The 12,671-nt window shown below is 47.1% G+C and overlaps 1 protein-coding gene across 8 annotated transcripts in view; it reads left to right on the forward strand.

Annotated features, from left to right (window-relative positions):
• The first annotated feature begins 1,303 nt into the window (after positions 1-1,303).
• Positions 1,304-12,671, forward strand: part of PDPK1 (3-phosphoinositide dependent protein kinase 1) — a 148,448-nt gene continuing 137,080 nt past the window's right edge. For 2 of the 8 annotated variants that reach the window (XM_039493301.1, XM_039493303.1), the window contains exon 1: positions 10,135-10,311. Coding sequence is in view for 1 of the 8 variants with exons in the window: in XM_039493303.1 (XP_039349237.1) it covers positions 10,288-10,311 (24 nt within the window). In the remaining 7 variants the exon portion in view is untranslated. Of the gene's footprint in view, positions 1,436-9,897; positions 10,108-10,132; positions 10,312-10,436; positions 10,456-12,671 lie in introns of those variants that run through there. The other 6 variants (XM_039493310.1, XM_039493308.1, XM_039493306.1 and 3 more) reach the window with 6 other exon arrangements.

A 12,671-nucleotide genomic window follows, 5' to 3' on the forward strand; every position in this document is an offset into this window, starting at 1 on the left:
ATCGTATACCTTAGTCTCAGATGCAATTTTGATTATCCTCCCATTTATTTTGAAACGAATTAGCTCATGATCACTCGAGCCAAGGTTGTCCCCTACAACTATTTCCTCAACAAGGTCCTCGTTACTCACCAAAATCAGATCTAAAATGGCATCCCCCCTCGTCGGTTCAGCAACTACTTGATGAAGGAACTCTTAGATTGTATATCCTCCAGGCCTGATGACTTAGTGTTTTTTAAATTATCAATTTGCCCCAGCACCTCTTCTTCAGACACCTCAACCTCTCATAGTACCTCATCTTTATTACCAATGAAGAACAGGTCCAGGAAAGGTATTATAATCCTCTTCTCTGGCAATACTAAAAATTAAACTGATCATCTTTGCCCTCCCTAGGTATTCACAGGTCCTGAGGAAACTTCTGAAGCCTGTCCCAGCATGCACTGGGCTTACTATAAAACATGGGATGAATTATTTGTGAGAAATCTCTTTGGGCTCAAGTTGAGGCTTTGGTCCATAGATTCCAAGGCCAGAAGGGACCATTGTGACCATCTAGTCTGAGTACATCAGATCCTGTTAAAATAAGACTTTTAGACAATTCAAAAAGGTAAATCACCTACAGTTTCCTTTTTCCTGGTTCAAAATACATAATTTTGGTTAAATGCATTGTATGCTCCTTTCAAACTGAATAAACCTGCACATGCAAGGCTCCCAATGAACAGTAATGCTGGCTGTGCCTTGGTGTGATGTGGAGTACAGTTCTTAATGGAAAATACTAAACTCAGAACTCACAAGTGCAGGTAGCTTCATGAAGTACTTGGGCCTCTTCATTTCCACAGGCACACATTTCACACTGACTTCAATGGGACTTGTGCATGGTCCCAGTAGAGAAAATCTGAGCTCTTGTTTGTAACATGGGCTGTCTATGAATTTCCACTGGGCTTTTCTCAGTTTGTCACAACTAAGGTTTTCCCATTATCATAGCATAGTTGTTTGCATTTTAAATCAGTATAATAAAACTTCATTTTCTTTGGCTATGTCAGAGGGTACCTGACCCTCTGAAGGGGTCAGAGCCCAACCTACCTGTGACAGGCTCCACAAGGGGGAACAAGACAACTCAGGTTCACCTGGGGCTACTTAACTCACTGAGTTACCGGGAGGCAGTTAATTAGGCAGGGGAGCACCTGGGCAAGGAAAAAAGGCAGCAACTTGCAGTGGGGCCTGACTAGGAGAACACAAGCTCCTAGGGAAAGGAATAGTCCCCAGAGTGCAGAAAGAGAAAGGTCTTACAGAAATGGCTTCTCAGAGGATTGCTGGTGAAGGGGGCTTACCAGCAAAGGAAACTCAGAAAGAATGATCCTGTGTGGGAGGACTTCCAAAAAGAAGGGACTATGAATGCTAAGTCTCAGAGAAAGCTGGCTCTCATGAAAGATTTTGCCAGGTGAGAACAGATGCCATAGGTCAAAGGAATCATGCTGTCCTGAGGAAAAGTCCTTTTGGTTTGGCCTCTGTGGGGGACCTTGACTCAAGAGGAGGGATCATTCCCCAGCTAGTGCCAAGAAGCCCCTGACTCCCAAAGAGGGTTCTGGGTCATGAAGGCCTTACAGGTAAAGGACTTTTGATATAACTGCTGTTGATGGACTAAGGTTGACTCAGGACCTCCTCCCTCCAGCTAGAGAGACATTGAGGGGAGTCCTATTTCTGTGATATTCTGCCTTTGGGCTGAATAATCTAATGCCCAGAAGGGGTGGTGTTCAATATAAAAGCCTCAGTGAATTTATTAAACCCGTATTCATGGAAACTTTACATGGCGATGCTACATTGGGCTGCCAAGAGGTACTCTAGGGGTGAGGGCCCCTATTACAGGCTATAATAGCCAGACACTTGATTTTTGCCTCTACACTCCCTATTGTAGTATTTTTTTTCTAGCTATTAGTCCTGGAGGCTTGAGAGGAAACATAGATTTAGCTTAGCTCTGAGTAAACAGACTGCATTGCACAATTCTACTATCTCTTACTATCATTCACATTCAAAAGATGGTTCCATTTCTTGATGGCACATTATTGCCCTCTGCTGGAAGAGCCCCATTTTCATAGATTTAAAGTGCAGAAGAGACCATTAAGATTACACAGGCTCTTGTTAAAAAATATTGTTTGTGTTCTATCTAATCTATCATCTTGGTATCTAAATGTTTGTCATCTACCACTGGTGCACACTGAAAAAAAAATAGGGTGAAATTAATCTTTAAAGAGAGAAGTCATTCACTCATTAGGGTCCGGGATATTCAGTTCTAAAATATCTATAAACTAGTATGGAAATAAAAGGCAATATTTTTGCCTTACCCTCCATCAGTTAATACATTATTTGTTCCACGGAAAGATATTCTTTAATAAGAACAACCGAGGTTTGTAGGATATAAACAGCCCCAACACTGCAGAGAAGTAAGATGCCCTTTTTTGCAAGCATTAATAGAAATATTATACTTCTCATCAGAGGGTTGGATAAATTTAAGCCCAGGTTAACAGGGCTGCCCAGAGGATTCAGGGGGCTGAGGTCTTCCCGCCGCCGAATTGCCACCGAAGACCCAGCACTTTGGCAGCGGGTCCCAGGGCGGAAGGACCCCCCACCATGGGTCTTCGGGGCACTTTGGCGGCGGGTCCCAGAGCGGAAGGACCCCCCACCACTGAATTTCCGCCAAAGACCCGGAGCGGAAGAAGCTCTGGGGGCCCGACCCCGCGAGAGTTTTCCGGGGCCCCTGGAGCGAGTGAAGGACCCCACTCCAGGGGCCCTGAAAAACTCTCGTGGGGGCCCCCCTCTGGGCAGCCCTGCAGGTTAATGGTGTTTGGACCATAGCAATATGTTTTGAATGGTGCATCGATTACCCTGATGGGATCTCTCAGTGAACATGACTGGAGAGAGTGAAAAGGGGAAGGGCATGCCTGGGAAATGTTTGTTTTAATCCTGTCTAGTTTGCTTTACAAGTGCAAAAATAGGCTTTCTCAGGTTATGGTTAACCATAAATTCACAGATTACTTACAGGGCTGCTGTCTTTGTGAACTGGGTCGACACATCTTTTGCTGATTATAATATTGTCAGGACAGGAATTGGCTTCCTTTTTTAAATTCTCATGTAGATCACTTCAGCTCCTTTTTTATTCTATGAAGGTGCTTTTGGGGGTGCAAGCCTGATAGTTAAAGAAACCAAATCTAGAAGAGCAGCAGGGAGACCATTTTATTAATATGGTTTTCAAAATGTTTTTGCTGGTGGGTGCTTTAGAAGAGATGCGTGTGTGGCGGGGAAGGCTATTTTCAGCATATTCATACACTTCTTTCATATTCTAGTTATTGAATGTGTCTACCATTGATATCTTTACTATTTTAATCATTCAATTGTTATGAATTATATTATCATGAATTACAGTATATTAAGATCATTGCAATCACCTATAAACTGTCTTCACTAATGTCTCAGTTTAAAGACATGTTCACGCTGTAGCTTTCTGGATGAAACTGTCAGCAATCTTATTTACATCTAGGTTCCCTGGTATTATTTTTATGTACATAAAGGACAGCTATATTATTCAGTTGCATCTGTCCCATTGATGACTAGAGATATTTTTTAAGTCCTCTGAAGGAGGAGAATGTGCATTCCACAGTTCAGAATGATACAGGCACAGTGAGACAGGTTCTTATGAATTTGTAGTACTCTGGAAACAGTGCTTCCAGACTATTGCAAATGACTCCACGTTATTTTTCTTGGTGGGTAACAGCTAATTTAGGCACCGTCATTTTATATGTATTGTTGAGACTATATTTTGCCATGTGCATTACTTTGCATTTAACATTTAATTTCATTTGCCATTTTGTTGCCAAGTCACCCAGTTTTGTGAGAGACTGCAAAGTGTTACAAAGGGATTTTTGGACTTAATCTTGAATCAGTTGTATCATCTTGTAATGTTGTATCATCTGCAAACTTTGCCGCCTCACTGTTTACTCCTTTTTGCAAATCATTTATGAATATGTTGAACAGCTCTGATCCAAGACCAGTACAAGCCCCTCCTGGACACCTCTATTTCCTTCTCTCCATTCTGAAAATGGACCATTTATTCCTACCCTTTGTTTCCTATCTTTTAACTGGAGTGCCTTGGAATGCTTTCAGGATCATCTAAGGATCCTTAATTTAATTTAATAACAAGACTTTTGTTATCTTAATCACCCTTCATCTGTTTTATAAACAAACTCCCTGTCCCAAGGGCAGAAGTTGTCAGCAGCACAGAACTTATCACAATCCACACTCAAGCTCTGACTTCTATGGGTTCTTGAGCCCCAGAGCACCCATGGAGTCGGTGCCTATGGCTCCGAAGGAACTCAAATATGAAATTACAGAACTACTAACTATGGTATGTAGCTATTGCTTGAATCAGCGTAGGCAACAGATGACTGGAGGATAGGTAATATAACACCAATTTTTTAAAAAGGCTCCAGAGATCATCCTGCTGATTTACTAGTGGTAAGCCTAACTTCAGTACCAGGCAAATAGGTTGAAACTAGACTCTGGAACAGAATTACCAGACACAGAGATGAAGAAGATACGTTGGCGAAGAGTTAACAAGGCTTTTGTAAAGGGAAATCATGCCTTGCCAACCTATTAGAATTCTTTGAAGGGGGTCCACATGCATATGGACAAGAGTGATCCAGTCCATATAGTGTATATGGACTCTTAGAAAGCTTTTGACAAGGTCCTTCACCAAAGGCTCTTAAGCAAAGTAGGTAGTCATGGTATAAGAGGGAAGGTCCTCTCATGGATCAGTAACTGATGAAAACATAGGAAACAAAGGGCAGGATTAAATGGTAAATTTTCATGTTGGAAAGAGGTAAATAGTGGTGTCCCCCAAGTATCTGTACTGGGACCAGGGCTGTTCAACATATTCATAAATGATCTGGAAAAAGGTAGAAGTCTATAAAATCGTGAATGATGAGGCAAAAATGAATAGGGAAGTGCTATTTACCCCTTCCCATAACACAAAAATGATGTCTCGCTCAATGAAACTAATAGACAGCAGGCATAAAATCACACAATGCACAGTCAGCCTGTGGAACTTGTTTCCAGGGGGTGTTGTGAAGGCCAAAAGTATAAAAAGGGTTAAAAAAAGAATTAGATAACCTTAGATGAACCTAGCCGCCATGAACTTATTAGCCAAGATGGTCAGCCATGTGACCCCATGCTCTGGGTGTCCCTAAACCTCTGACTGCCAGAAACTGGGACTGGATAACAGGGGGTAGATCATTCTGAAAATTGCCCTGTTCTGTTCATTCCATGTGAAGCATCTCGCTTTGGCCACTGTTGGAAGACCACATACTGGTCTAGATGGACCATTGATCTGACTCAGCATGGCCATTCTTCTGATCTTAAATCCCAATCAGTCTCACTTTAAGGACATGGAAAGAAATAGGTAGACCGCTGTGTCACAGAGTCCCCGGGCGATGCTCTGGAACTGCTCCCCACAAAACCAGTCAGACCTTTGGGGAGCCTCCTCTCCCTTGGAGCAGACTGTCTTCAGGAGGGATGTGATCATTCCTCTCTATTCAGCACTGGTGAGGTCTCATTTGGAGTACTGTGTCCAGTTTTGGGCCCCACACTACAAGAAGGTTGTGGATAAATTGGAGCGAGTCCAGCGGAGGGCAACAAAAATGATTAGGGGGCTGGAGCACGTGACTTACGAGGAGAGGCTGAGGGAACTGAGATGATTTAGCCTGCAAAAGAGAAGAATGAGGGGGGATTTGATAGCTGCTTTCAACTACCTGAAAGGGGGTTCCAAAGAGGATGGATCTAGACTGTTCTCAGTGGTAGAAGATGACAGAACAAGGAGTAATGGTCTCAAGTTGCAGAGGGGGAGGTTTAGGTTGGACATTAGGAAAAACTTTTTCACTAGTAGGGTGGTGAAGCACTGGAATGGGTTACCTAGGGAGGTGGTGGAATCTCCTTCCTTAGAGGTTTTTAAGGTCAGGCTTGACAAAGCCCTGGCTGGGATGATTTAGTTGGGTTTGGTCCTGCTTTGAGCAGGGGGTTGGACTAGATGACCTCCTGAGGTCCCTTCCAACCCTGATATTCTATGATTCTAAGCTCACACGGCTTCACCTTCCTGGGTCTGACCTTGAAGCATTCAGCATATGCCCCTCCGTGTGCTTCCCACAGCGAGTCTGCCCAGGCAGGGTCCTGCAGAGGGCCCTACACGCACCCCCACTTCGCAGTCAGATGTGACTCTTAGCCAGCCAGTAAAACAGAGGTTTATTAGATGACAGGAACACAGTCTAAAACAGAGCTTGTAGGTACACAGAACGGGACCCCTCAGCCGGGTCCATTCTATGGCCCAGTGAGCCAGACAACCCTATCTGCCCTCACTTCCCATCCCCATCCAGCTCCAAACTGAAACCTCCTCCAGCCCCTCCTTTTTGGCCTTTGTCTCTTTCCCGGGCCAGGAGGTTACCTGATCTTTGTTCACCTTTAGCCATCCCTTGCAAGGGGGGGAAGGGCCCCAGCCATTTGTTGCCAGGAGACAGAGTGTGCACGCTGGAGACCTAAGAAATGCATAGGGGAAACTGAGGCACACACACAGTATTCAGAGGAAACATTAAGACAGTCCCACTTCGTCACACCCTGCACAGATACAAAATTTATATCCGTGAATATGAAGTGGATATCCATGGAGCTGCTGGTCTTTACTGGGAACTGTAGCAGTGAAAGCAGCAGTATGTCAGGCCACTACTCCCAGTGCCCCATGCAGCCAGCTTCTCTGGTGTGGCTGTGCTGCTCCCAGCTCCACCCACTGGGCTGGGCACCAGGCTCACTGGGAGTTGTCCCTGGTTGTGTTGGAGCTTGTAAGTGGCTTGCATGCTCCCAAACAGGAAATGCAGACTGCTGCATGGAAGGGACTCCTTGGTGGGAGCTTGTGCAAACAGCAGCCCAACATGCTGCTATTTTCGCCACTGCAGTACCTGGTGGAGCCCTGCAGCTCCTTGGATATCCGCTTAATATCCACAGGTATAAAATTTATATCTGCGTAAGGCTCTAGAAATAGGTGCAGGTGAGGGCAGAATTTGGTGGTTTCCTTATTAGTGATGTTATCAGGCTGATTTACAAATCTCAGATTGAGGGTGCAGGCCTGATAGTTGGAAAAGCGTGTACATAAAATTGAACTGTAAAATCAGGGCTGCCCTTTCAAATGTGCACAGTAAAATATTTTCTGCTGAGTAGAATCACACTTGAAAGTTGTAAAACAAACCTGAGTAAAGAAGTTATGCTCTAATGGAATGGTTCTCAAACTTTTGTACTGGTAGCCCCTTTCACATAGCAAGCCTCTGAGTACGACACCTGTCCCCCCGTATAAATCAAAAGCACTTTTTTATATATTTAACACTACTATAAATGCTAGAGGCAAAGCGGGGTTTGGGGTGGAGGCTGACAGCTTGTGACACCACCTCCCATGTAATAACCTCACAACCCCCCTCAGGGGTCCCGATCCCCAGTTTGAGAACCCCTGCTCTATGCAACCATAGCTGATAGTAATGTCTGGGAACTGAATTCCCACGAATGCACGGTATCTAGCTATCAGCAAGAAGGAGCGGCAATCTCAGGGCCACAAGAGGATAGGTATCAAATTTGTACTATGGGAGAAACTATGGTAATTCCAGTGTTAAACCTCTCGATATACTCAGGGTGTCTACATGTGTCCAGAACCTGAGCAGATTCAGACAGAGCTAAGGCCTCAGGAAGTTAATTAAAGTGAAAATAGACACACAGGAATTACTATATTGAATCAGGAGTACTTGGTTTTAGCCCACAAAAGCTTATGCCAAAATAAATTTGTTAGTCTCTAAGGTGCCACAAGTACTCCTCATTCTTTTTGCTGATACAGACTAACACAGTTACCAGTCTGAAACCTATACTGAATCAGACCATGCTCCATCTACCTCAGTATCCTGTCTCTCTCAGACCATGGCCAGACTAGACAGATGCTTCACAGGAAGGTGGAAAAAAAACCCTCCTAATCCCTCATACTTACAATGATCTCTAAAACTTGAAGCATGAAGTTTAACATTTCTTCAGAAAGTTATGTTAGCAACTGTTATAACTGGATATTGTTGTTATTCATATAAATGTCCAAATAATTTTTGAATCTTGCTAAGTATTTGGCATCAACAATATCATGTGGCAATGATTTCTGAAGTGTAATTGTATCCTGAGGGGGAAAAGTATTTCCATTTATTGGTTCTGAATTTGCCACCTTTTAATTTCATTGACTGTCATGTTGGTCTCATGTTGATGAGACAGGGAAAACACAAGTTCCCAATATACTTTCTCCTTACCATTAATTATTTTATATACTTTTATCAGGTCCCTACTTATTCATCTCATTTGTAAAACACTCTCAATCTTTTCAGTCTCTCTTCATAAGAAAGATTTTCCAGGCATTTAATCATTCTCATGGCCCTGCTCTGAATCTCCTCTAATTCTGCATTATTAACATTAAAGTGCTAATTCAAGGACAGCACTCAGTAGCGGACTGAAGGATAGGGAGTGGGTAAAGATAGCTTTATTCCATCTTTGCAGCTGATTGTGGAGCTGGCTGGAGGCTTGTTTGGCAGGTCTTGTTATTGACTGCTCTAATTTAGTTCTGGGTAGTGATGGTTCCAAGAAGCAGCTGGAAATAACAAGTGTATACCGCTGTTTTAGCAATGCCATCTTTCCCCTGGCCATTGCAGGGGCTGCAAAGAAGGTAGTGAAGGGACTGTGCATCAGTTCTGTACCAGGGGATTCCTCAGCTCTGTGGGAGTTACAAAGCAGCCGTATCAGTTGCCTTTGTAGTCCTCTTACTCATTAGAGACACAGAGTCTGTAACACATGAGAGGCAAGGCTCAGAACCAGTGGGCCTCTTGGTGGGCACAGCCCCTGAGATGCCAGTGGCATGCGAGAGGCAGCACAGCCCCTGAGGTGGCCCTAGCATGCAAGGCTTGGCACAACCCTGGTGTGTGCTGGGTGCAGCCCTGAGGGGCCCCCGGCATGCGAGGGTTGGCTCAGCCCTATGACCATGCAGGGCAAAGCCTCTGAGGTGCCCCCAGCCTGGGAAGGCTAGCACAGCCCGGACGGACCCCTGGTGTAGGCCTGGTGCATGCTGGGCCCAGCCCCAAGTGGCCCCTGGCGCATGAGGACTGGCACAGTCCCAGTGCATGCTGGGCACAGCCCCCAGAAACCCCCGGTGCAGGCTGGGCACAGCCCCGAAAAGCGCCTGGCCAGCGCATGCTGGGTCCAGCCCCGGGGAGCCCCAGTACAAGGGTTGGCGCAGCCCCGGTGCAGGCTGGGCGCAGCCCCCAGAAACCCCCGGTGCAGGCTGGGCGCAGCCCCAGGGAGCCCCAGTACAAGGGTTGGCGCAGCCCCGGTGCAGGCTGGGCGCAGCCCCAGGGAGCCCCAGTACAAGGGTTGGCGCAGCCCCGGTGCAGGCTGGGCGCAGCCCCGAAAAGCGCCTGGCCAGCGCATGCTGGGTCCAGCCCCGGGGAGCCCCCCAGTACACGGGTTGGCGCAGCCCCGGTGCAGGCTGGGCACAGCCCCCAGAAACCCCCGGTGCAGGCTGGGCGCAGCCCCAGGGAGCCCCCCAGTACACGGGTTGGCGCAGCCCCGGTGCATGCTGGGCAGACTGGCTGTGCGGGCGTGGTACGTGGAGACCAGGTGCATTGTGGGTGGAGCTGGTCCCTGCGGGACAGGTGACCGGCGGGTGGCGGTCGGCAGGCTGGGCTGAGGAAATAGCACAGGTGCATCATGGGTAGCCGCGCGGTGGGAGCCTGGGCTGAGGAGCCAATAGGTATGCGACTACGCCAGGCTGCTTCCCATGATCCTTTACTGGCTCGGAGCCAACCCGGAAGTGGGTGTGAGAGGAGGCCGGGGCCCAGCGCTGCTCAGGGCAGGATCGGAGCGGATCCTGAGGCTAGACGAGGGCAGTGGCGTCTCCGTTCCAACTGAGCATGCGCAGAGCGTGCGCTCCCGTTTATTCGCTGCAAGGAGCGGAATCGGCAAGAAGTAGAGTCTGACCCTACACCTGGGCCTGCCCGTGAGTAGCAGGTGGCTGAGCCAATAGGAGTGTGGAAGCGCGGAAGTCCCGCCCTTGCCAGAGGAGGGGGCACTGTTGTGGGTGACGTCACGGGCGGAGGATGCGGGTGCCCCATTGGCTCGGGCTCCGCCGCCGTGAGCTGGGCTCTTAAAGGGCGACTCGAGGGGAGGCCGGGCCGGCCGGGCGGGCCCATGGCCAGCACCAGCAGCCACCTCGTGAGTACGGGGCGTGCCGGGCCCCCTGCGCAGGGGCTGCGTCGGGCTTGGCCGCTGCTGCGGCCCGCGGGTGCCCTCTGGGAGGAGGAACTAGGCCGCAACGCCTGGGCCCGCGGGGCTGGCCGGCCGGCCCCGGGCCGCGAGGTGCGAGCGGCCCTGCCGCGCGTGGGGATGCGCTTCGAAGTCCTTCCGCAGTCTCGGTGCGGTTCGCCCCTCACAGCAGCCCCTGGGCGGACAGTGCGAGGGGCTGTGCGGGACCCGCCCCGACCGGGACTAGACTCCCAGACTAGCTGTGGGGGGAGCTCTGGGTGTGATGGGCTCTGCGCATACCCCAGGACAGGGGCGGAGGGCTCTGGCTGCGCTGAGCTCTGCAGGAACCCCCCCAAGTGGGACCAGAGAGGAACTCAGTGCGCTGGGCTCTGTGGGAACTCTGCTGTCAGGAGTGGTGTGTTTGTGGGGTCTGGGTGCGACTGGATCTGCGGGAATCTCCCAGTTGTGCAGTACATGGTATGAAACAGTGGCTCTCAACCTTTCCAGACTACTATACCCCTTTCAGGAGTCTGATGTGTCTGGTGTGCCCTCAAGTTTCATTCATCTCACTTAAAAACTACTTGCTTACAAAATCAGACATAAAAATACAAACATGTCACAGAATAATATTACTGAAAAATGCTGACTTTCTCATTTTTATCATATAATTATAAAATCAATCAATTGGAATATAAATATTGTACTTGCATTTCAGGGTATTGTATATAGAACAGTATAAATAGTCTGTATGAAATTTTATTTTGTACTGACTTTGCTAGCACTTTTTATGTACCCTGTTGTAAAATTGGGCAAATAACTAGACAAGTTGATATACCCCCTGGAAGACCTCTGCGTACCCCTGGTTGATAACTACTGGTATAAAATACTTGTAATTGCCTTAATTACTGCACAGTTTTTGTACACTAAGGTTTTTTTTTGTCTTTCATTGTACAGAGTGAACCTGATTAAGATGGTCACTAGGTTAGGAAACTAAAATTTCCACTTTCATCCAGGGAAGAGGAAAAGCCCACCTTCTGTGAATCATCTGGGTCCTCTAGTGTACAGCATATGCCCCCAAACTGAGCTTGTCTCCATGATTTTAATTCTGACAGTGAAAGGAAAACTACTGCTTCTTTGGGCTTGTGTTTTGGAGAGTAAAGATTGAACCATGGTGTTGAAAGTAGACTTCTAGTTTCATTACACTTGGGGGGTTGAGGTTGTTTTTAATCGAATCTTCCACTGAAAGGATATTAGAACTCTCTTGTCCTGGAAGGGACCACCTGTTACTCTGTAACCTGCTTCTCCCCCCCCCCCCCAAAAAAAATCATAGGCAGTGAGGGAGAGGGTCCTCACAGATGGTTGTACTAAAATAAGCCTTTCAGATATAGCTGCTGACTTGCGTTCTGATTGTGAGCACTGATTGATAAAGGGAAGTGGATGACTGACGTGTTTCTTATAGTTTGTATTCATGGAATGTGTAGCAAACAAAGTTTTTATTATAGTGCAGTTTTTAAGAGTTAATAACTATGAACTTTTGTTGCCCATGGATGTGAAAAAAAGCCCTTAGAACCCTCAGGCTAGGGGTGATGGCCCATCCCCATTCCACAACATATTCTCTGCTCCTGTCTCCCTGCTTCTGTGTGTTACATTCAGCTTTTAGATTTTATACACAGTGACTTAAACTTAAACAGCCCTGTAGGAGGTGATGGGGGATGAGAGAGGAAGTGGGGATTCAGCCGGGAAGGGTGAAGTGGAAGGGAGAGGAACTCAAGCTTTACTTTTCCCGTGCTGTCCCCACGTGGTATCTCCTCACCTCCACGTTTCCCTTCCACTCCAGAGTGGTCCCCCAGCACAACTCCTCTCTGGAACACAGATGGTTTGTCGGTGTAGCTCCTTCTTGGGCCCCTCTCAGCTGAAGCCACACTTTCACTTACATCCCTGTTCCCAATCCATGGTAATTCCCCTGTCTTCCCAGGACCCCCTTCATGGCACCCTCCTCCTGTGTTTCATCTGTCCCTCAAAGCCCACTCCAGCAGCCATGCTGACCATTCTCACTGAGGATTATATGCAGAGCAAGGCTGATGCCAGTCAGTGCTCATTTTCACTGAAAATGACATTTCTACCTCCCCCAAAGATGTCTGTCTATTTATTTATTTATTTATTTATTTAGTAATTGTTTCTTAGGGAATCAAATTGACATTAAGAGAAGACTGATATGAATGAATCTGTAATTTCTGTAGGCTAACCTTAGTGTAACTTTCAGGTTATGCCAAATAAGGGAAAATATAGTTTAATTTTAAGTTCAAAAGTGCCCTGCATGTTATCAAAGT

This window comes from Mauremys reevesii, linkage group 10 (genome assembly GCF_016161935.1).
Source record: "Mauremys reevesii isolate NIE-2019 linkage group 10, ASM1616193v1, whole genome shotgun sequence".
NCBI lineage: Eukaryota > Metazoa > Chordata > Testudines > Geoemydidae > Mauremys > Mauremys reevesii.